This window comes from Canis lupus, chromosome 1 (genome assembly GCF_048164855.1).
Source record: "Canis lupus baileyi chromosome 1, mCanLup2.hap1, whole genome shotgun sequence".
Classification (NCBI taxonomy): domain Eukaryota; kingdom Metazoa; phylum Chordata; class Mammalia; order Carnivora; family Canidae; genus Canis; species Canis lupus.
In genome coordinates this window covers 52,815,833-52,839,497 of record NC_132838.1, presented here as the reverse complement: position 1 = coordinate 52,839,497, position 23,665 = coordinate 52,815,833, and the positions used below count along the sequence as shown (strand labels likewise).

The window sequence follows — 23,665 nt, the reverse complement described above, 5'->3', positions numbered from 1 at the left end:
TGTCTTTTTCAAGCACACCACTTTTTGTTCATGTAAAACCAAGCGTTCATACTATGATCTTAATTTTTGCCTCAAAGGTGATTCTAAAACAGTGACTTGGTATTTACTTATCAATTCCATACTGTACTACTGAAATTAGGAATTTCTTTTATGTTTGACATTAACTAATAACTTCAAGAGAGAAAAACTGAGAAGCTGAAGAATCCAACTAATTTACCTGGTCTCTTTCATATTTACGTGATCACAAATATTAGAAAACACACAGACAATAACAGCAGTTATAAAAAAGATCTCAAAATATTTCCACACAGAAATTTAAAATTTAGATGACAACCAACTAATTCCCTGAGACGAAAGGAATCTAACTGTGGGCAGTGGAGCAAATGGAGGGGATAGGCCAAACTCAGAACGACCTCAGTGATGTCAAAAGTGAAAAGTACTTTCCGTTTAAGTGTTCATAGCTGATTTACTCAAAGTGAATCTGAGTTACCAAAGAGAATCTGAGCACACCTAAGGTGCAATTCTTTAAAAAGGGAGCCATTAAGAGAGGCTGAAATAAAACAAACTTTAGGCTTCTGTCTTCCTAATGGAAACTTGTCTTGCCTCTCCAAAACGGATATAATCATTTCAAAGTCTGAAGCACAGAAGTCATGAAGAAATAAACTGCCAGCCACACAGGGAGAACAACTTACCTAATACACCACTAGGTTCAATAGGATACTCAAGGATGGATGTCGCTGGTGCCAACGTGTAGGGGTACTCATAGGGTGTGTAGATCAAACCAGCTTCGGGCCCCGGAGGAACTATTGCAGCAGTCGGGTGAGGAGTTCCGTTTGGCATGACAGCGGTCTGTATTTGTCTGATCAAAGGCATTATGGTAGGGCCAGCTGGCGTAGGAGTACGCAGGGCAGCTGGTGGGAGAACAGGCGCAGGCCCAGTGATAATCCTTGGAGCAGCCTGGGCTGTTGCTGCAAGAGAAAAGGCAAGGGCTGCTACAGTAAGCAAAGAAATGTAGGAGAAGTGTAGAGACAGCAGTATAAAATATGGAAAATGAGAGGGAAGTAGGAAAAAGAAAGGAGAAGCAGGAAAGAAGAAAAATAAAAGGAAATCATTAGTACATGCGCTGATCACACAAAATGCCAAAGCACACTGATCAAATGCAAACAGCTTCCCCTTTCCCAGTGTGATTAAGAATAAATGTGCAAAAATTAACAAGCCACTGTAAAAAAAAAAAAAAAAAGAATGAGACCATTAAAATAGGTTATATTTAGTTCATGTATTTGATATATCTGTGTTTTTAAGATCTCCTGAGACTAAAGGTACATGCAAAAGCACATGGAAATACTCGCATTAAAAGAAGTTAAAAAATTTTGGAATTGGGAGTCCATAGAAATACAGCTTTGGTATATTTCTAAAGAAAAACTTAAGTTTCAAATGAAAAAAAAGAATAATTTTTACTGTATTAAGTTAGCCAACGACTAGTTTTATTTATATAAACTTCTTGCATCTGTATGAACTTCATACAAAAAACAATATAAAAAATGTCCCATTCCTAAGCATAAGACTATTAATGATATACTCATTCTCATGAATAAATTAAAGCCAAATATTTGTAAAGTAACCACTTCTGAATCTAGTAAATTGCCTCTATTTTGGACACCTATTCTATTTCTTGGGACGCCTGGGTGGCTTAGCGGTTAAGCGTCTGCCTTCGGCTCAGGGCATGATCCTGGAGGCCCGGGATGGAGTCCCACATTGCGCTCCCTGCATGGAGCCTGCTTCTCCCTCTGCCTATGTCTCTGCCTCTCTCTCTCTCTGTGTCTCTCATGAATAAATAAATAAAATCTTAAAAAAAAAATTCTAGTTCTTAAAAAAACAAAACAAAACAAAAAACTAGTAATTTAAATAATTACGTTCATTAAAAGAACTGTAAACCTTCAACTGCCTCAAAAAATAAAAAAAGCAATCCTCTTCAAGTTTAGGAAGCGTCCACAGATATATCTAAAGGAAAAATGGGATTAAAACAGTATCATCTACTGCTCTCTGTGAATTCAGCTCATATACAAAATCAACAGAGAAAAATACCGGAGGGGAACATTAGCAAGCATGGTGAGAGGACAGAATTCGACAAAAGGGTCACTGCTTTCATATACATTCCAAATCAGCTTTTAAAAAAAAAAGTCTAAAAATTATTTTCTCTTTTGCATAAATATAACAATAAGCTCGAAGCCTTAAATCTGTAGTTAAAAGAATAGGAAATTTCCCGAAACTTTTAAATTTAGAAGTTGAAATATCATTGAAATAATAAAAGTTTATAAACTCCAAACTTAGACATGCTGGCATCAAATAAAGGAGACTGTCCCCAATTCATGAAAGCAGTAAAAATGGGACTGTGAGTCCCTTATTAAGTGATAATTATTTCGACTCTTCACATAGTGTGAAGCTCGTGTGCTGCACTGCCAACAGGAGAAAAGGTTTGTGGACAAAATAATTGATTCAGCTGTAACCATGGACCTCAGTCTCATTCTTACGTGATTTAATGTTGGCATCTCTGTAGGTGCCATTCAGAATTGCAAGCTCCATCAGCTGCATCTTCTTCAGGCTGTCTTCTCCCTCTGCCTATACATGGAAAACACAAGAGTAGTAGTAAGCACTTAAGATGGTCTGTACACATCACAGCCATATGTACTCACCAGCCTTAAAATAGGGATTATGGGACTATAGCCACCTGCTTCAATTGTGGGGGGAGGAGGAAGGAAAGATTAGGGAACCAAAAGGTGCTGACGTACTGATACAAAGGATACTCTCTCAACATGTAGCCACTAGCTACATTTCTGTTTGGAAATTTTTTATGTAAACTACACTGATTTATTAAAGTTCCCCCAAAAGCTGTGCTAAATGGAATAAATATTAGTTAAGATTAAATACAGTACATTTATTCTCTTTAGGATCTATCATTTTGTAGAAGATTCAAAAACTCAATGTGATCATTAAAGGGGGGGGGGGGGGAACAACCCACAAAAAACCAAGCAACCTCCCTCACTCTGCCACCAAACTGGTATTTTAAACATATAACATGATGGTGGTATTCATATGTGAGAATTCTGTTTAATTTTCCAAAATGGAAAATTTAATAAAATTATAATCATAAGAATTTCTAAAATTTGAATATTTATTCTGCTCTTTTATGCCAACATTCCTCCCTTCCTCAGTTAGTAAATACTACCATTCTAAAGCAAATCTACCTTTAGGGCCAAGTTAGAATGGTAGAATGGTAGTATTACCACTGTCCAAGCCACAAGGCATTCAAAAGTGAAAGCTCTTAATAACTATGCAACGGTGACAGGCTTAAAAAACCTGGATTGTCTCTGACCATTCCATTTACCTTGGATTTGCTCTACCCTTTCCATTTACTGTTGTCACATCACTCTTCTTCTAGTCATTATTGGTGTATTACCAAAACTACTACAATATTATGTTAATAGTATCTGTTCTCCAATCTGTACAATGACAAGATTAATTGTATAAAACATAACTTTTTTTCTTAATGTTCCTTCAGATTTTCATGTCTTAAAACCCTTCACAGTTTCTTACTATCTAAAAATATAAACCATTTAAGCTATCTGTGAATCTGGGCCCAAATTATCTTCTCAAGTTAAAGCAATTAATCTTCTGTTATGTTTTACACATATCTTATGCTATAAATCAAATCAAACCACTCCCTGTTACGCATCTCTGTGCATATTCCTATCCACCCCTCCATCTTGAATGCTCCTCTGCACTCCATTCTACCCTCTTTCTAAATCCTACCTAATCTCTGCAAACTCCAATCTAAATGCTACCTTCTCGAAGGTCCATCCTTAGATTATACTGTTTCTACCTTGATTTATAGTTTCATGTATACTAACACTACCAAAGTAAGCTCCTTGAGAATAGTCTATTTCTTATTTATAATTGCTTATATTCCCATTCACCCTGTCCCAAAAGTTATCTTTGCTAGGACTTTTAAATCATTGTTAAGAAAAATCCTTAACTTTATCTACAAACCTTAAATCTCTAAATCCTAGAGGATAAGCATCAGCTACAGCAAAAGAAAGTAGTAGATAATGGTCCATCTTACCAAGGTTCATGCCTGAAGATGGCTGTAGAAATCGAATTATGTGCTACTAACTTATTTTATGCATTATCTAATCCTCAGTACTTAATATTTAAAAACAAAGTAACCCAATGACACTTTTTTTCTGGCCTGATTCAGAAAGGAGCAGGATCAGATGACAAGCTTCTCTGTCCTTCCTTTCTACCGCAACTGTTAATGATACACAAAACTCTGTCTTTGGTACTACACCAACAAAAAGGGCACTATAATTTATAGTTAAACACAACTGCTAAATTGGGTTTTATTAAACTAAATTCTCAGTAGAGAATTAAAAGATGAGTCAAAACACCACGAAGACAAAGTGTAAGGTGTCACACTGCCAACTTTTCAAAAACCCATGTTGTAGGAGAAAACAGAGAAGATACCTGAATGCTTATGGAATTGTATTCCTTGACCCCTATGAATTTGTGCAAAGATGACAGAGAATAAAGTGAGTAGAATTTCTTTGAAAGCTGTAGCAATTACTAGTTAATGATAAAAATAAGCATCAGCAACAAAAGGGACACATTAGCAACCCATTACACCTAACCCAAACTCCTTAAACTTGTTCCCTGAAAACTAGTGATACTAAAAACTCATCAAGTCATTCCAAACTTAAATCTATATATAATAACAGAATACCAGAAGTCTATAAATTATACTCTAAAGAAAAAGCAATAGGTCTACCTTCAGTCACTTTCAACAGTAAAACAGTGGTACATGTTTGAAAACGTCATCAAGTAAGAGTTAGAAATAAAGATGGAAGAAGTGATGGGACATGCTGTAGAGGGAAGAAGTACTGGATGGAGCGCGTTTTACCCGACTATTCCTTTTGGATAACAATATAACCACACTCTTTAGCTAGGGATGCAGTGTTAAACCCAGGAGAGAGCCAAAGAAAAAGATGATGGAAGAAATACATATGCGCACATCAGGGTTCATGAATGTATGTGTGCCTTTAACAGGGTGCAGGATTTTGAAAAAGAGGTGTGGTGTCATCAGCAGCGACCTCCCCCTACCCTGCCCAAGGGCAGAATAAAACCCAGGGCAGCACAGCTTTCACGCAGCAGCAGCAGCAGCAGCAGCAGCGGAGTATGCCACAATGCCATTGCTGGAGGGCACGGGGATTCACAAATTATGAACTACAGTATGCACACTGGATTACATCACATTATGGCAGGCCACACTAACACCTCCTAGCACAGAATTGAGCTGGCAAAGCTGGAATTAAAACCTGGCGGTCTCATCCAGAATAAGCTTCACTCTGGCATCTTCAGCACTTTCCCCACCTCACCCACCATTCTGTACTCACAGAGCATGATGCTGTCTGTGTCTCAAGAGTTTACAGAGTTCATATAGAATTATTCTAACACAGAAGTGGTTTATTCAACCTTCTTTTCCTGTTTCTGTCAATGAAACTTGACATTATATACCTGCCTGAATGCTGAAGGTATATGCCATCTCTCTCAATTTAACTTCAGATAAGATAATCTGCTGGTTTCTTAGATAATTTCTAAGTTTCTTCTACAGTCCAAAGGCCCTAGAGCTTCTACCAGCGAGGCTTCATATTAGGAGTTTATTTGATGTTTCCTCTTCTCTCAAAGAGAAAAGCTGATCAAATATGGCATCCTGAAATTATACATCTCAATTCTAGACATTTCAAAAGGCCTTTTTGTAGAAGCTGGCCCAGGGACAAACACTTCTAGAGAGATGGAAAGCTGACTTTTCCTTCTGTAACAAAAGAAGCTGTTCTTAACCGAACCTCAGGTCACAAATGGGTATTTTATAATGCTGAATCAAAGTGGTCATCTAGAACTTTATAACTTCTCTTTTCTTAAGTATTTGCTCTGTATTTTAAAAACCAAGATATAATTTATATGCAGTGAAATCCTGGGATCTTAAATGCAACACTCAATCAGTTTTGATGAACGCACATCAAGGCCCAGGACAGTTTTATCAACTCGGAAAGTTCCATTTTGCCTCTTCTCACTCAAGGTCCTCCCCACCCTCTGCCCCCGATCTGATTTTTATCACTCGTTTTGCCTATTCTAGAATTTCATATAATGGAATCACAGAGTATATATACTCTGTGTGCCCAGCTTCTTTCCCTCAGCATTATAATACGAAACTCTCCCATACTGTTGCATGTGTCAGTAGTTCACTTGTTTTGACAGCTGAGTAGTGTTTCATTTATTTATCCATTCTTATGCTATGGTCATTGGGATGTTTTTGGATATTGTGAATAAAACCACTGTGAAAATTCTTACACAAGGTCTTTTTGTGAATATAGTTTTTTCCCCTCAGTTCTTGAATACACACCTATGGGTAGAATTGCTGGGTCATAAGATAAATGAATATTTCCCTCATATTTTGTATGGAAAACATTATGTAAAGGTTACTGAAACTTTATGAATTACATACCTTTGAAACATAAACGTTTAAAAATATTACAAACAGCTGCTGACTTCTCTACAAGTCCACTACCCCATTATCTAAAACCTGTAGTATCATAAAGTATTTTAAAAATTTTCAGACTTATATAAAGATATTATACCAAGGATTACCTAACATCCTAAGGGGTCTGGAGGAACATTAGAATAATCTGATCTGTGACAAACATAAAAATACACTCGGTAGGATAGATTATAAACATACTTTTCTGAACTTTTTGGGGTTTACGATTATGGAAGACTGTGAATCTGTATAAATAATCTATGCATACATTATAGTAATGTACAGCTGTGTTAACAGCTGTATTTAATAGCTATGTTAAAGAGAAATAGAGCATGGTTAATATTTAGTGAGAGTGCACAGGTCTTAAAATAGAATGATTTACACACTGCTATACCTTATTAAAACTAGGTATCAGATTTTCATCACCTAAACATTTACACTTTATAACACATCTATGGCGCTGGTACTGTGTTGTCCTTGAGGCTTAGGTTAGGTAGCCTATCCAATGTTGCATATGGTCACACTGCAAAACTGGCTTCCAACCCAGTGTACCTGATCTAAAGTCCTTACCATACCTTCTCCAGTATGTAGTGCCCCTAGGTGGAATTACCTTTTGAATTCATTGAAGACCTTCCATAAGAAATGAAGAAAATCATTTTTATTTGGCATCTTTAAATTTATAAAGTACACATTAAAAAAACTCCACAACAAAGTAATCAATTACAATAGAGAACTGAAGCAAATATATTATTTCCAAACCATTAAAATGTGATCAGTAAAATAATTTGCCTGTAAGAAAAGCCCAAACTCTCCATCTTAGCAATCAAGGCGCTGAATAACATCTATAGGCAGCCCTATTTGCAAATATTTTACATTAGTCAAAATCATCTGCCTGCTGTTCCCTAGAAGCCAACTTGTGCTTTTCTGCCCCCATGTTATACAAGATCCTGTCCAGAAGCATACTCTGCATACTTTGATAGCTCACATCACTGTTCTCTCCAGGATATATTCTTTTCTAACCACATCCACACATAATGGTATCATTTTCCTAAGTCTATGTTGCTCCCTTTGGGAAACTCAATCATATAGCCACATACTATCTCATCTTTTCTATTTTTTTCATGTGGTTTTTAGGAGATTTCTAATGTAATTTGTATCCATAAATTACCCAATAACCAATGAAACCAATCTTCCTATAGCACACAATGCCTTGCAAAGTGAACTTGTTCACTGACATTAAAAAAGCAGATTCTTTTCTTTCTTTTTCTTTCTTTCTTTCTTTCTTTCTTTCTTTCTTTCTTTCTTTCTTTCTTTCTTTCTTCTTTCTTTCTTCTTCTTTTTTTTTTTTTTAGCAGATTCCTTTCTGCAAATTTAAAATAATGAGTAGTGGGGCACCTGGGTGGCTCAGTTGGTTAAGTGTCTGCTTTCGGCTCAGGTCATGATCTCAGGGTCCTGGGATCGAGCCCCACACTGAGCTCCCTGATCAGCAGAGTCTGCTTCTCCCTCTCCCACGCCTCTCCCTGTATGCATGCTCTCTCATAAATGGATGAATGAATGAATGAATGAAATCTTAAAAAAAATGAGTGGAGAAGATTTTCCAAACATAAGAGAAAAAAGTACATGATTAATTCACTAGGCTGAACAAGAAACTAGTACAGAAAAGAGAAAATAAAGAGTGACCAAAGTTTATAAAAAATTTTAGTATTTTTTTAATAAATTTATTTTTTATTGGTGTTCAATTTACCAACATACAGAATAACACCCAGTGCTCATCCCGTCAAGTGCCCCCCTCAGTTCTCGTCACCCATTCACCCCCACCCCCCGCCCTCTTCCCCTTCCACCACCCCTAGTTTGTTTCCCAGAGTTAGGAGTCTTTATGTTCTGTCTCCCTTTTTGATATTTCCCACACATTTCTTCTCCCTTCCCTTATATTTCCTTTCACTATTATTTATATTCCCCAAACGAATGAGAACATATAATGTTTGTCCTTCTCTGATTGACTTACTTCACTCAGCATAATACCCTCCAGTTCCATCCACGTTGAAGCAAATGGTGGGTATTTGTCGTTTCTAATGGCTGAGGAATATTCCATTGTATACATAAACCACATCTTCTTTATCCATTCATCTTTCGATGGACACCGAGGCTCCTTCCACAGTTTGGCTATTGTGGACATTCCTGCTATAAACATCGGGGTGCAGGTGTCCCGGCGTTTCATTGCATCTGTATCTTTGGGGTAAATCCCCAGCAGTGCAATTGCTGGGTCATAGGGCAGTTCTATTTTTAACTCTTTGAGGAACCTCCACACAGTTTTCCAGAGTGGCTGCACCAGTTCACATTCCCACCAACAGTGTAAGAGGGTTCCCTTTTCTCCACATCCTCTCCAACATTTGTGGTTTCCTGCCTTGTTAATTTTCCCCATTCTCACTGGTGTGAGGTGGTATCTCATTGTGGTTTTGATTTGTATTTCCCTGATGGCAAGTGATGCGGAGCATTTTCTCATGTGCATGTTGGCCATGTCTATGTCTTCCTCTGTGAGATTTCTCTTCATGTCTTTTGCCCATTTCATGATTGGATTGTTTGTTTCTTTGGTGTTGAGTTTAATAAGTTCTTATAGATCTTGGAAACTAGCCCTTTATCTGATACGTCATTTGCAAATAATATCAATCACCACTTGTATCTGCCCTGCCTGCTAAAGAAAAGTCTGACAAAGAATATAACTGAAATTTAAATAGAGGATTTTATACAGGAGAGAAAGTAACAGAATCCATCTTTTTTTTTTTAAAAATAAAGATTTTATTTATTTATTCATGATAGTCACAGAGAGAGAGAGAGAGGCTCAGAGACACAGGCAGAGGGAGAAGCAGGCTCCGTGCACCGGGAGCCCGACGTGGGATTCGATCCCGGGTCTCCAGGATCGCGCCCTGGGCCAAAGGCAGGCGCCAAACCGCTGCGCCACCCAGGGATCCCCAGAATCCATCTTTAAAGGCACATTCTGTTATTTTGTGAATGGACTATTTGGGGCTTGGTAGGATTAGAGACCAGTTACCAGCCTGACTTCAGTCCCTGTGATAAAAGATGTATTGAACTGGGATGGAAGTAGTAAGAGATGGAAAATATAACTCAAAAGGACTTGATGGCTAGTTGGATGTAAGGAATGAGGGTAAGGAGACACTGAAGACTAACATTCAGGTTTTGGGATTATATAATCAAGTAGACGGTCACTCCACTTAATTAGATAGTAAAGGCTGAGGGAAATTGAATCAAGAGCTCTATTTGAAAATAGAAAATGCCAATACCTTGGCTATTTAAATATCCAAGTGGAGATGTTAGGTACAGAGCTGAATTTAAATCTGGGATCTACTTATTCTAACTTATCCTGTAAAGCTAGTAGAAAGATTAACTTCCCATACTATTTGAGAATATTTCCCTCCAAGATGATGATGCAGCAATTATTAAGTTCCAAACTGATCTGTTCCATGTTTTCAATGCTGGGTCTAGGACTCTCAAGTAGTATTTCTTCTTTACCAGGTGGTTTTGTCAGGCTTTCAAAACTGAGATATATGGTGGAGGGCAGTATAGCCAGACTGAAGAGCTGGTGGAGGGGAGAAGGGATGTGGCTCCCTATGCCAGCTGTTCTTAGGCTCCACACCTCCTGCCCAGCACTTCTAGAACCAGTTTTCCTGTGTCTCATCCATAAGGAGCAGCACCAGCCAACCAGTTTACCTATTCCTCTGAGCTTCTGTGTTTTCATTACCTGCTAGAGGCACCACTTTGTCAGAGGTCTCAGTTCTACCTCTGCATAGAACCTTCTAAGAGCTGCTGTGACAGAAGTTTACATAGGGTGTAGTAGAAGACCAAATAAAAAGCACCTAAGACCTAACCACAGTAACAATCTCTCTTTTCTCTCCCAGCATTGGGTGAGTTATAGCTGCTTCCTATAGTTTCTAAAACCGGATGACACCCTGCCTTTTTTTTTTTTTCCGCAGTTTTCAACATCTGTTTAACCAATTACTTTATTAATTCTCTCTACTAGAAAAACTTAGTGTGGATTTTGTTTTCCTGATAACTTCTTATGGTCTGCATTTCCCAGGCTGGCATTATGGACACACCAGCTGCTTCTTTTATGTCACCACTCTCATTTTGTGTCAAAAATTTATGTGGATTCTATGATGATCTACTATTCAGATTTTACCTTCCTTTTTTTTTTTCCAGTCCTCAAAGTTTAGTTAACAGATGAGTACCTACTATGATACAGATACTGTGCTAACCCCAACAGAAAAAGAATGTTGTTCACAAATTGAAAAGCATGAGAGAAATCCCCAGAATTGTTACAGTAACCCAAAACTGAAAGGATATATCAGAACTCCATAACTCCGGTGGCTAGGCAAAGACAAATCAGTACCACTGCTTCACCTAAGGAATACAGCCTGATTACCAAGGGATAATGAATAAGCCCTCAGTTCAAATGATATGCAAAGATGATCTTATTGTTTTGTTGAAAAGTTCATGGGTCAAAATGTTAGACACACAATAAGGGGAGAAAAATCTTGGCATATCTTATTCTATTTGCCATTACATGACGTACTCCCACTTAATCATAATACCTGGTTTAGCAGCAACAACTTAGCAAGATAAAGCAAGATACAGAGGAAGCATAACTTAGCCAGAAGAGCTTGAAACATTCAAATACACACACATGCAGAGTACTGTATAAACTCTATTAAACCAAATAAAACAAATACTTAAAGTTTTATTTATTTTGGAGAGCAAGAAGAGTGTGCACACATAGGGGATGGGGCAGAGGGAAAGAATCTCAAGCAGACTCCATGCTGAGTACCCTGAGGTGGGACTCAATCTAATGATTCTGAGATCATGACCTAAGCCGAAACTAAGAGTCGGATGCTCTATGGACTGGGCCATTCAGGCGCCCCCCCAAAATATAGTTTTTTTACTTTAAGATCATATGTTCTTTTTTCAACAAGGTATAAACAGATCTATAAAAAGTAGTAACAATCTCAGAAAAGTCATGTCTCATAATAAGCATTTATTTTTTCTATGTGAAACACAATATGACACCATTTGTAATTTTATTCTTTATAGTAAGTTTAAAAGGAATGACAAACCTTTGGAAGACTTATATGATCCACAAATTGGGTTATACACTACACTAGTAGCAATAAAGCCACAGAATTATTTTACAGAAAAAAAAAAGACCTCTGAAATGGATTATTTTAGGTGGACATTATCAGACTGTATGGCTGGGGCAATAAAAGGAAGGATATATAATTACAAATTGTGAGCTCAGGTGAGCCTGAGTCTACAGAAGATAAAGAGAAGGTATCTGAAAATGATGATGATCCAAAAATTGATTAGTTGTGGGAGATACATGGGAAAAGTAGGCAAAAAATCTGAAAAGTAGACATGTAGTGGTAGTGGTGGTATGGAGAGGAGTAGACACCTGTAGGATGTCATAACAAATGCCTGTCAATGAGTTCTAAAAGTAGTAACATACTAAACTCATATAGACTCAGGTTAAGCAAGCAGTCTAAAGGAAGGAAAAGGCATTTATGTTTTGAACAAAATACTGAAAACATATACCAAAGACCAATCACTAGCCTGGGTATATAAAGAATTAAATGTGGCCCTTGTATTTAAGATTTATAGTTTAGTTTGGATAGAGATACAAAAGTTAAGCAAGTTCAATAAAGCGTAATAGCTGCTGTGACAGAAGTTTACATAGGGTGTAGTAGAAAACCAAATAAAAAACTTTGGGAAAGGATCACGAACCACTTTAAGCATCTGATAACTACAACTCTGTCTAAAAACCATCCAGGAGTACAGAGGCAAAATGTTACCTACACTTTTAGTGGGTTAACAGAGAACTAAGCTCACCCCTTAAGCATCTGTGATAAAACTGTTAATTGTGATCTTGAAAGACTTTTAGGTAACACTACAGGGATTCCTTAAAGTCACCTGTTTATATTTGGAAATATTAAGGAGATCTCTGAGCCATCAAGCACAGTGTAATGACCTCGAAGTCGAGAGTAGAGGCAGAAAGCTACCTGGTCCTCAGAGCAATGTGAGGTCACTATTACTAGTTCCATGTATACTTCAACTATTTTTAGATGTAGTCATTATTGGTGACAATAAGGTCATTAATTTTGGTTACTTCGCACCATAACCTTTTTTCGCACTGTAACCTTTTTTCTTTAATGTTCTGTAAGATACCTAAAGGCATACATTCATTGTAAATAGCTGACTAAAACTTTGAACCTCACATTAAGGCTAAGAGAGAACAAAGCAGGGAAGGAAAAAATTCAGGTAATTTCTTCAACTATCATCTGGTAGCATTTGACTTCTATGATGTACAAATGAAATGAAGACAAAGTTATGTTTTTGCACTATAATTTTTGTTCTGAGATTGAGACTCTTATCATCTTCCTTGGTCAGAGAAAAAATAATTAAGCTCAATTAAATATTTCATTTTTTAAAGGCCTTTTGTTTCTGGGATTCAAATAAAAGTCTTATTGCAAGTGTTTATAATTTTTAAATAATTTAATCTTTCATATCTGATTTAACACTCTTAACAACTCTGTAAGGTCTATAACACAAGGATAACACTTGGTTGGTTGCACTTTAGGGTAAAATTTAACACAAGATAGGAATTTGTGTCACTATGTTAATAAAAGCACTTGAATGCTTCTTTTGCTTAGCTATCCCACAGCTAGGAAGCCAAGAGCAAGTTAGTCAAACTTGAAAAATAAAATAATAATAAACAAAACATAGAATGTAAACACCATATTCCTTTAGGGATGAAGAATATTGTACTTCTGAAATAAATTGCCAATACTCCCTCATTTCTTAAGTGTGTAACTATACAGCAACCTAAAAACCTCATTTTAAAGTAGGCATAAAATAAATCAGGGAAAGATAAGTACAGGAGTTGACTATTAGGAACAGGAGTCAATTCTAAAACTAAAACCCTAGGAATTTTTTTCTCTAATGCAGGAGTAATTTATGAGCAAAACAGCTGTTACAATGGAGCACACCAGACATTTTTGAGGTAGGCAATATAAGAAGTCCTCTTCAGTCCTCTACTTAAGAGCTTTGAATCTTAATACAGTTAATTATAAAACCACTCTCCTTAAGCAAGTTGATTATGCTTGGGCATTTGGTTTTTGGGTATTCTTGTATTCTTTGTGGCTACAATGTCCAGTAAGTATAACAATAATTAGCCCATTAACTTAGTAACATACCATTATAAAGAGAAACAAAAATTGAAAAGTGGTGAGAAAACAATAAATGCTGGAATGCATTTTAAAAACCTAGGGTTTAAAAACCAAGATGGAATCTACTGTAAGTTACAGAGGAATGTTGTGTGGTTGCCACCAAGGCTTGGGTGGATTGTTTACCTCTACATAACGTCAGCACAAGCACTGGGATGGGGCCAGGTATACTCAGGTTGCTAAGGATTTCCCTATGACACTTGATCAGTTCCATCAAGTAAGGGAGTCACCTACCTTAACAGACTTCTTTATATATATACCAAATTGATCTATTTTGAAAACGTACCACCAAGGCGGTTGAAGACACTGACAAAGTCTTAAACCACCAAGGGCAGGATCATAAGTATTTAGTAGGATGTATCTAGGAAGTGAAACCAGAAAATGCTGTTATGGTATTTTCCTTCCAAATATAGGTGCTTCCGTATTACTTTAAAATTGTATCTTCCTTTTAAAAAAGATTTTATGTATTTATTCGTGAGAGACACACAGAGAGAGGCAGAGACATAGGCAGAGGGAGAAGCAGGCTCTAGGCAGGGAGCCTGATGCGAGACTCGATCGCAGGACCCTGGAATCATGCCCTGAGCCGAAGGCAGATGCTTAACCATTGACCCACTCAGGCACCCCAAAATTCTATCTTAAGGATTATTTGAGAGAGGGAGAGGGAGGGAGCATGCACGTGCATGCTGGGGGCAGGGGCAGAGAGAGAATTCAAGCAGATTCCCCACTGAGCACGGAGCCCAGGTGAGGCTGGATCTCAGAATCCTGAGATCATGACCTGAGCCAAAATCACCAGCTGAACATTTAACCAAATGAGTCACCCAGGCCACCCTAAAATTGTATTTTAAAATTTGCATATAAGCTAATACTCAAGGGAAACTTAATGGCTTTATTTCCATGTGGATTTTAATACAAATTGGATTTATCCTTTACAGTTGGTATAATTTTTTCTTGCTATTTTTATGAAATATTCTATGAAAAATTTTTATCTTGCAGTCCTTGATTGAACCTTTAAAAAATTTTATCTCTATGGTAAGTTTTAACAAAGTCTGCCCTCATGGAAACTAGTGGCAGGGAAGACAGAGCTTTACATAGAAAATTTAGCAATTAAAACAAAATGATAAGGAGTTTCCAGGAACATACAGCAAGGGTGTCAAACTAAGTCCGAGCTAGTGATGAACAGGGGGGGAAGGTTTTGGGATATTCATACATTAAAGTAATACATAATCATAGACTTGCAGATGAGTAAGAGTTAAAGAGGGCAGAAAGAGTGAAAGTGGTTCCAAGGAAGATAAAACCACATTTTAAAAAAATCTAGAATCAGAGGTATGAGATCAATAATGAGGCTGAGAATGTAGTAACACTTTGCAAGCCATGCTCAAGCCAAGGACATACTCTGTGGAGTAATTATAATTGACTAGAGTGTCTTAATCTAAGGAAAATCATGATTAAACTTTTATTTTTAGAAGCACCACTTTGGCTCCAGTATGGAGAATATTTGGAAAGGTAAGACTAAAACAGAGGTAAGAAGATCATACAGATAAAGCAGAGATTATAGGTTCCTAGTTCAAGCAATACGTAATGACATCCTGAACTAAGATAATTCCAGCAGGGATGGAGAGATGAAAATAGAAGTGTGAGATGGTTAGAGGGTAGAACCAACTCTGTGTGCGTGTGTTTGTGCACGTGCGTAGTACAATATTCTAAAATTCATGAAATTTTAAATCTAAATGATAGTATGGTTCCCTATTGCTTTATGTTAATCTTTTGCTTTTATAAAGAATACTGTTACAAATTACTTTCCTGATTGGGGATTACCTATTTTGAATAAATACCAAGAAGGACTGCATTTATTCACTTACTCTGCTTCATTCCAGGGGATGAATACACTGTTCAACTGTGTCCTGAAAGGGCTTTTGCAAAGTACATGGTTACAAAGGTATACATATTCATTTTAGGGTGGGAGGAAGGAAGTAAGGAAGGAAGGAATGAACGGAGGGAGGGAGGGAGGGAGGGAGGGAGGGAGGGAGGAAGGAATGAACGAACGAACGAATGAACATAAACAAAATAATTGCTAACCAAATGAGAACAGTGCCACTGAGCTCCTTAAATGGAAGCTCAAACTGGGCTTTTTCTCAGGCATTTCCAAGAAAGAGCTGTGATTTCCCCACTTCTATTTCCCCGTGAAAACAGACTAACTGCCAAGAGTGTATTAATATATGCTAGAGTTCACTAAAAGTGAACTATGTGCATGGTAAACTTGATGATCTTGCTCTGTGCCTGGTGGTGCTCACCTCACAAGCTAGACCAGTAACAACAAAGGTTACAGAGTACAAATACTGCTTGTATTCTAATCAGGTTTAGTACTTCTTACTGCTTTTTTATATTACATAAATATATATACATATAATGTGTATGTAAAAAATATGCTATGTATACATATTTATGCATCATATATAGTTTTTATTTTTTTTTATTTTTTTTTCATATATAGTTTTTAAAAGTTACCTGTACTTTAAGTTTATTTCTCTTTATCACAGAAAATATCCAACATATAAAAAAAATCAGCATACTCTTAGATATGTTGCGTTCCAGTGATAGGTTTTATACTGAACATATCTCAAATTTATAAAAATCAGTAGCTAAAGTGGGGCTTTTTAACAGAAGTATACTTTAGACACTGCTATAATGTATTTCTTTTATTTAGGAACTCCTTCAAAATATCAAGTTGAGTGGTCAAAGACATTTTAATTGACTTGTAACTATACTTTACAATATCAAATCTAAGATTCATTATTTAGTTTTTAAACTACAACAGCAATAGTTTTTTGTGGAATGCCTGTGTAGCTGAGGGGTTGAGTGTCTGCCTTTGGCTCAGGTCATGATCCCAGGGGTCCTGGGATTGAGTCCCACACTGGACTTCCCATAGGAAGCCTGCTTTTCTCTCGGCCTCTCACTCTGTCTCTCATGAATAAACAATAAATTCTGAAAAGAAAAAGAAAAAGAAAAAGAAAAAGAAAAAGAAAAAGAAAAAGAAAAAGAAAAAGAAAAAGAAAAAGAAAAAGAAAAAGAAAAAGAAAAAGAAAAAGAAAAAGAAAAAGAAAGAAAAAGAAAAGAAAAAGAAAAAGAAGAGAGAAAAGAAAAAGAAAAAGAAAAAGAAAAAGAAAAAGAAAAAAAGAAATAGTTTTTTCTTTGGCAAGTTGTAGTGCTTCAGCACTGTATGATGATTATGAGTGGTGGCCTAATTCTCACAACCAGTATTAACATACAGACAAACACTGGCATTTTTCTAACAGATGAGTTTTCATGATAAGAAATAGAATTAGAAAGCAACAGTTTAGAGAAAATACATACTAGGTAGCCACTATTAGTTGAAATGTGATTGATGTTCCACAGGTCAGCAGCTCTTTGTTGGGATGGTTGGTGCTTTAAATATTTGGTATAAAGATTCTTAAGAAACAATATTGTAAAGAAAGGCAATGTCTCTGGTCTCAGAGTTAGAAGTAATTCAACTCTGGATCTATCCTTTTATAATTTGGTTTTATAGCATTAGATTTAGAGCTTTTCAAAAATCCCTGCTTACTGAAATTTCTATAGGAATAAATAACTTTGCTATTGTGAGTTTGAAACTCCTAATTTCCCATGAAAAACTTTATAAATCAAAATATTTCTACAACCACCATTTTGATTGCATATTATAAGGAATATCTTCATTTGTTCCAGAAGAGAATGGATACTTTAACTTCGTAACAACAAAAAAACTATACTAGTAGTTCCCAGTATCTATAAAACACTAATAAATATTTGTTCGATGAATATAAGCAGATGCTTAAAACCTGTTATAATGGTAATAGTGTTAAATTACAATAGAACTTTTTCTGTAAGAAGTCATGAATAACAAAGCAAAACACTACTATTATTGCATAATAATATACAATCACATAAAAAACTTGACAAATACTGTGTATTTTTAGAGAATACATTTCTTATTTGCTGGTGCTTCACTGGTAATTTTAAATTATTCAAAGCACTAGAATACTAAGAGAAATCTTTCTGTGGCTTCTCCTAGGCTTTCCCCACCTTAGTTTCTATTTGCTAAGCAAATAAACAAGGAGTCTTCTGGGAGTTGCCAGGTATTTAAATAAGGGGGTAGAGTAAGGAAGAAACAACATGAAACAGCTCTTGCAAGGTAGGTATGTACCAGGTGAAGATGGGTTACAAATGCCCTGCTGACTAGTTTGCAATTTTACCATGCAGTGACAGAAAGTTAATGGAAAATCTGAAACGGGGGACATGATGATACTTCAAATATATTTTAAAAAGAGAACTCTGGCTGCAACTAGGAGGGAGTACCAACTGACCTAGTGCAATAGTGAAAACAGAAAAGATAGTCACGGGCTAGTAAGAGGCAGAATCCGAACTTGACGGGAAGGAGTAGGAGCAGAGGGAAAACAGAAGGTGCAATTAAGGATACAGGACTTCTAGGCAATGGATGTCATTCACAAAGAGAAAACAATGGAGGAATTGCTATATGAGGAGGGCAAGGAAGGATGTGATGTCAGTTTGGGAAATGTTATGTTTGAGATGCCTATAAATCATCCAAAGGTGTTGAATGGATTGGGGAAATGTGGGGCTGAAGATGAGAAGTTCATTGAATAATGATCACTATGGCAGTGGTCCCTAGAGACAGACTATGGATGAGACTGCCCAAAAAGAACAAACTGGAGACTAAGAAGATCACTCTGGAAGGTATCTAGCTCTAGTGACAGCATGACATTTCAGAAGAGGAAGCATCAAGTGACCAAATAAATAACTGGGAAACTCATTAATTTTGCCCTACTCTCATTTTTATATTACTAAATCTCTATTTCCATATGTATCAAAGTCTTGGTTTCTAGCCTGGTAAATAGTTTCTCAATAGAGGTTTGTGAAGTGAATTGCTTTTGACAGTCATTAAATGAGTTTTTTAATTTTTAAAAGTATGCTGTAATTCCACAGATGCTAAATTCAGTAATCAAAGTCTTTTATTTTAAAAGAGTATACTGTCCTCATTCACAAGCAAATTCATAAAATACATTAATATCATGAAGAAAGCTAATTCATGAATCTGGTAACTTGCTCAGAGATACATTCTAGAAAGAGGTTTGACAGAAAAAAAGATGCCATATCAGTTTAAAGGCATAACTTTAAAAACAACTCACTTTATATTTTGTTATTTGATTTACCCATTAAAGGTAAAAGACTAATTTTTCTCCCCAAAGAAGCATTAAATGTTAAGAGAATAAAAAGCCAAACCGATCTGTTTATACAAATACACAATACAGGCTTTAGAGTGAGGAGAGTCTTACTTTAATAAGTGTTACTTTTGAAACTAAAAATACAGAAGAAAATGAAGCTACCAAATTAAGTTTACCTGAAACAATCTGAATATAATATTAAAATGATCATCTGACTCACTAAAATACTACTACAGTTTCACAATGGTACATCTGAATAATTTTATTTACATATAATAAACATTTGAAATGTCAAGAAAAGTTAAATATAAGGGTTTAAAAAATACAAGTTAATTAAAATAAAGGGTATTTGATTTTTTTAACTTTTGCCATTTCAGTTTCAATGTACATTAATAGAAAATGAATGGAATAAGAATGCTTCACCTATATATAAGGAACATGATGCTACTTACCAACCATCAGAAGGGCATGCAAACAAATTAAAGGGATGTATGAAAATAATTGAACTAAAGAAGATATACCGAGAAATCACCCATCTATTTTTCTATTAAATAATTTTACCTCTTTAATAAAAGACTAATATATATTCATATATCAAATTAATTTTAGAATATCTGTGTAGAATAGCATACATTTATTTAGTAAGGGGGGTAAAAACAACTAAAATGCATTATTTCAGCCAGCACATTTATTTACAGGATAGAAACAATAAACAGGTACTAGTGAGTGTAAAAATGTTACATAATAAATTTAACATGCAAACTGAGGGATGCATGGAATATAAGATTACAATGGAAGGATCTTTTATATAAACTACAAAAATATTTCCTAGAGAATAACTACATACTACCTTATTACTCTGTGCCCAGAATCCTTTGTTTTATATTTGCAACACCTTAAATTTAGAGGTATAAGCTATCTAAACTGTCAACCATATTTTTTCTGTTAGGGAAGCCACTCCTTAATGAATCCTTATAATAATGAAAAGGAGAATGTTTTTCATACAGACTCTATATTGGTAGTGGCTTGTTCACAGGTACCCTACTACACAAGACATGTTTTACTATTATTGCCAAGAAGCTCCATGTTGGGGAAAAGCCCCTTGTTCATTTTAAAAATGCTGACCCACTGGCAGACAACATGATGGATGGACAGAGAGTGAAGAGGTTTCAATACAGCCCCTCAGTGATTTACAACAGTGATTGAAGTCCTACAATTTACACCATGTCATACTTCTCAATTTGTCCCTATGGATTGCTATCCAAAGATATAGTACTTTGAATTATTTGAGAAAATTCTAGTTAGAATAATTTGAGAAAATTCTAGTTAGAATAGGCTCCTATGACTGCCCTAATGCAGAATATGGGATGGGGTATAAAAAGATAGTGATGTGGAATCCAGTTATATTTTGTTTAGCATCATCCCTCTCTATAAGAAGCAATTTAACCAAAGCATTTCAACCTCTGCAAGTGCCTCCGAAAGCAGTACATACCCATCTGCATCAGAGTACCTTACATATACCATATAGTGTGTTATGCCATTTTGATTCCAGTTCTAGATCTCTGATAAGGACTTCTATGATGATGGTCTTTGTAGTCTAAATTTAAATGAGATTTCTGAAAGTCTTCTCTGTCACTGGGTCAAGGTTTATTATTAATTAAGGTTCAACAGTAATCTTAGAACTACAGGATTTTAAACAGACTACTTTGATATGTAATTACATTAAGAAGATTAATATATAAACACAAGTATATTTATGGTACTTTAAAAAATACTCATTCTATACTTTCTTACCCAAATTAAACAATCATCCTGCATACCTGTTATCTCCTTGTAAAACATTTCTGAAAGCTGTATCTACATTCTCAGGCCACTAATATTAGCAACAACCAAATTTTTACCTTCCTTCCTTATGAATGTAAAGTGGCCTAAAAAATGTTAACAGACTACCTCAAAGACCTGATTTATTATGTGAGAATATGTTAGTCTCAAAATTTTCAATACTTAAATTTCACTAAGAGGTTTTTTTCTGGAGGGCAGATATAAAACAACAAAGCAATAATAATAATGATAATTAGTAATAGTAATAATATTAATTAGTAATAATACTAATTATTATTATCATTGATATCTTGAGGATGAGTGAGGTCATAGAAGCCTAAATAATATTCATCACCTTAGGCATTTATGGGAGCATTTTCTCACTAAAAAGTGACTATACTAAGACCTAGTACTTCTGAAACAAGAAAAAGCTAAAGGTCTCTCTCAAAGTATTTAAATGCAAACTGAATGATCCAGTTTATAAGTTTGAGTACCTTATTCATTTTCCAAAAAAGCCACAAATGTTCATCTTATTGTAAGACAAATATAACAAGTATAAAGATACATATTTAGTACATGCACTGAGCAAAATTAAAGTAAATATCAGGTCAAAGCTTATTAAAACAAAATGATCATTTTAATGATAAATAATCATTATTTGAAGATATATTTAATTTAGGAGGGGAAATTTATGTCTATAGTTGTCACTTTGTTTTTCCTCCAGAGATCTAGAACAAAATACCTTTCCTTAAATGTGCTTATTGTACTATATTTAGTGAATAAACAAGCCATAATAAGCAGATCGTCTGCATGAGAGCATGGATCAACTCATTCTCATTAAGAATTTAAGAAGCGATCAGCCTTCTACACAGTCCTGCCTATATGAGAGGAAGCAAGGACTGGCTCCTTTCAAACCTGTAATTTATGAGTTTATTCAAACCTGCCAAATTGCTTTAAGTAAACGCCTCTCACATTTGAAAATTCCCATGGCAACTCATTTTAGTTTGGCAGACAAGCAGACCCAAATTCAATCCTTTTATCCTGCAGCTAAACCATTACAATAGTAATTCTGCTCTGACACTCTGAAGAGACTGCTAATTACCGTACTCTGGGTCCCTAGACAGATTTCCCATTCAGATTAAAATGGTTGTGCATGGCAGAAAACAGTAGCAACACCTTTCTTTACATGAGAGAGATGCTCTCTCATATTACAGCTCTATCAAGGGCCAAGTGCATCACAGTGAGATGTCTTTTAATGTATTTAATACTCCACCTTCTCTCCCAATAAAATGAAAAGGTGGACAACAGACTTGAATGAGTGACACTATGGTCAAGAACTAAATGTAGTACTATCAGTTCATTAACAACCCAGTTAAAAACCTTTGACTACTCCATCTCCAGAGTCATTATCTCTCTTGACTTATTTTCAGGTTATAATTAATACACAGTTAACTATGAGCCAAATGCATATAGCATTAGAAAAAAGACAATCTTTGGGTACCATGAAAAGCAAACTTTCAAAAATTCTGTGATGGATCCTTTTGTCTCTACCACGCTCCCAAATTTTGGTAACATCTGTAGTTTTTTTTTTTTTTTTTTAAGTGAATTACTTTTGAAAATTTTTCCAATTTCGTGATATTCCTTGAAATAATTGGAAGCAAAATATTTCAAAATCCTCATCTGGAAACTTGTCAGAATCTATTACACATTAGATCAATTATTTAGTTTAATATTACTGAGCTCTATGTATATAAATGGTTTACTAAAGGAATAAGCTATATTATATCCAAAACTGATTCATGTTCAAGTTCTCAAATACTTATATGCAAACTTAAAGAAAAAGTAAAAGAACAAACATACATGATTATCTCCATCATAAAGTTAAAAGCTGAAATGTTAAAAAGTGAACACTTTATGACCTGTCTGAAACTGGTGGCAGCATATTTGTATGCCAAAGTCTGTCTTAAATTATGAAACGATGTAAACTTCAGCTGCCTGAAAACATTTCTCTAATACAGGCTGGTATGCTCATTTAGTTTAGTCTTTCTGTTTAGTATTTTACCTCTGTAACACAAATCTTTACATCTGTTCCTATTAAAAGGGAAGAAAAAAGTATAGTGAGAAAGGGTATTTGGCTAGATATCCCTCACCTTTCTGAGTCTTCATATCCACATAAGTCCAGCACAATATCCTCCCTGCTTCTACTATTCTAGTGTTTTTGAGGTTCCTTCAAAGATTAGAAAACATCATAGGATATGTATCCATATAAGGTCTTAGCTAATGACAAGAAATAGTTATTTTCCAACTAACTGGAATGAGAACTGAAAGAGGGATGGTATCTGATAGCTGAGATAATAGATGTATTCACATAGTGAAGGAGTTAGAGGGAGGGAGAGAGGGAGGGAGGGAGGGAGGGAGAGCTAGATGGAGGTGGGGAGAGAGATGGAGAGAAGGCCATGGAGGGGGGAGAGAGAGATGGAGAGAAAGAGGGAGAATGGATAAAGGAGAGAGGGGGAGAAAGAGAGAAAAAGATGGAGGGGGTACAGGGAGAGAGGTAGGGAGGGAGAGGAAGAAACAGGAACAAGGAAACAGACTTTTTATACATAATGTTACTTTTTAGTAACATTAACAGATGCTTTCATAATCTTCTTGTTTATTATGACACTGTAATCAAAAGCCTATAAAGTAAGACTGTGGACTAGCATGGAGGGTACATTTTGTAGGTAAGGAAC

General features: G+C 35.8%; 1 protein-coding gene across 15 annotated transcripts in view; it reads right to left on the bottom strand.

Annotated features, from left to right (window-relative positions):
- QKI (QKI, KH domain containing RNA binding) overlaps positions 1-23,665 on the bottom strand; it is a 166,979-nt gene that overhangs the window by 15,984 nt on the left and 127,330 nt on the right. For 7 of the 15 annotated variants that reach the window (XR_012032820.1, XM_072830278.1, XM_072830215.1 and 4 more), the window contains 2 exons: positions 2,532-2,619; positions 693-992 (listed from right to left, as the gene is read on the bottom strand). Coding sequence is in view for 13 of the 15 variants with exons in the window: in XM_072830278.1 (XP_072686379.1) it covers positions 693-992; positions 2,532-2,619 (388 nt within the window). In the remaining 2 variants the exon portion in view is untranslated. The remainder of the gene's footprint in view (positions 1-692; positions 993-2,531; positions 2,620-23,665) is intronic. The other 8 variants (XR_012032830.1, XM_072830302.1, XM_072830237.1 and 5 more) reach the window with 2 other exon arrangements.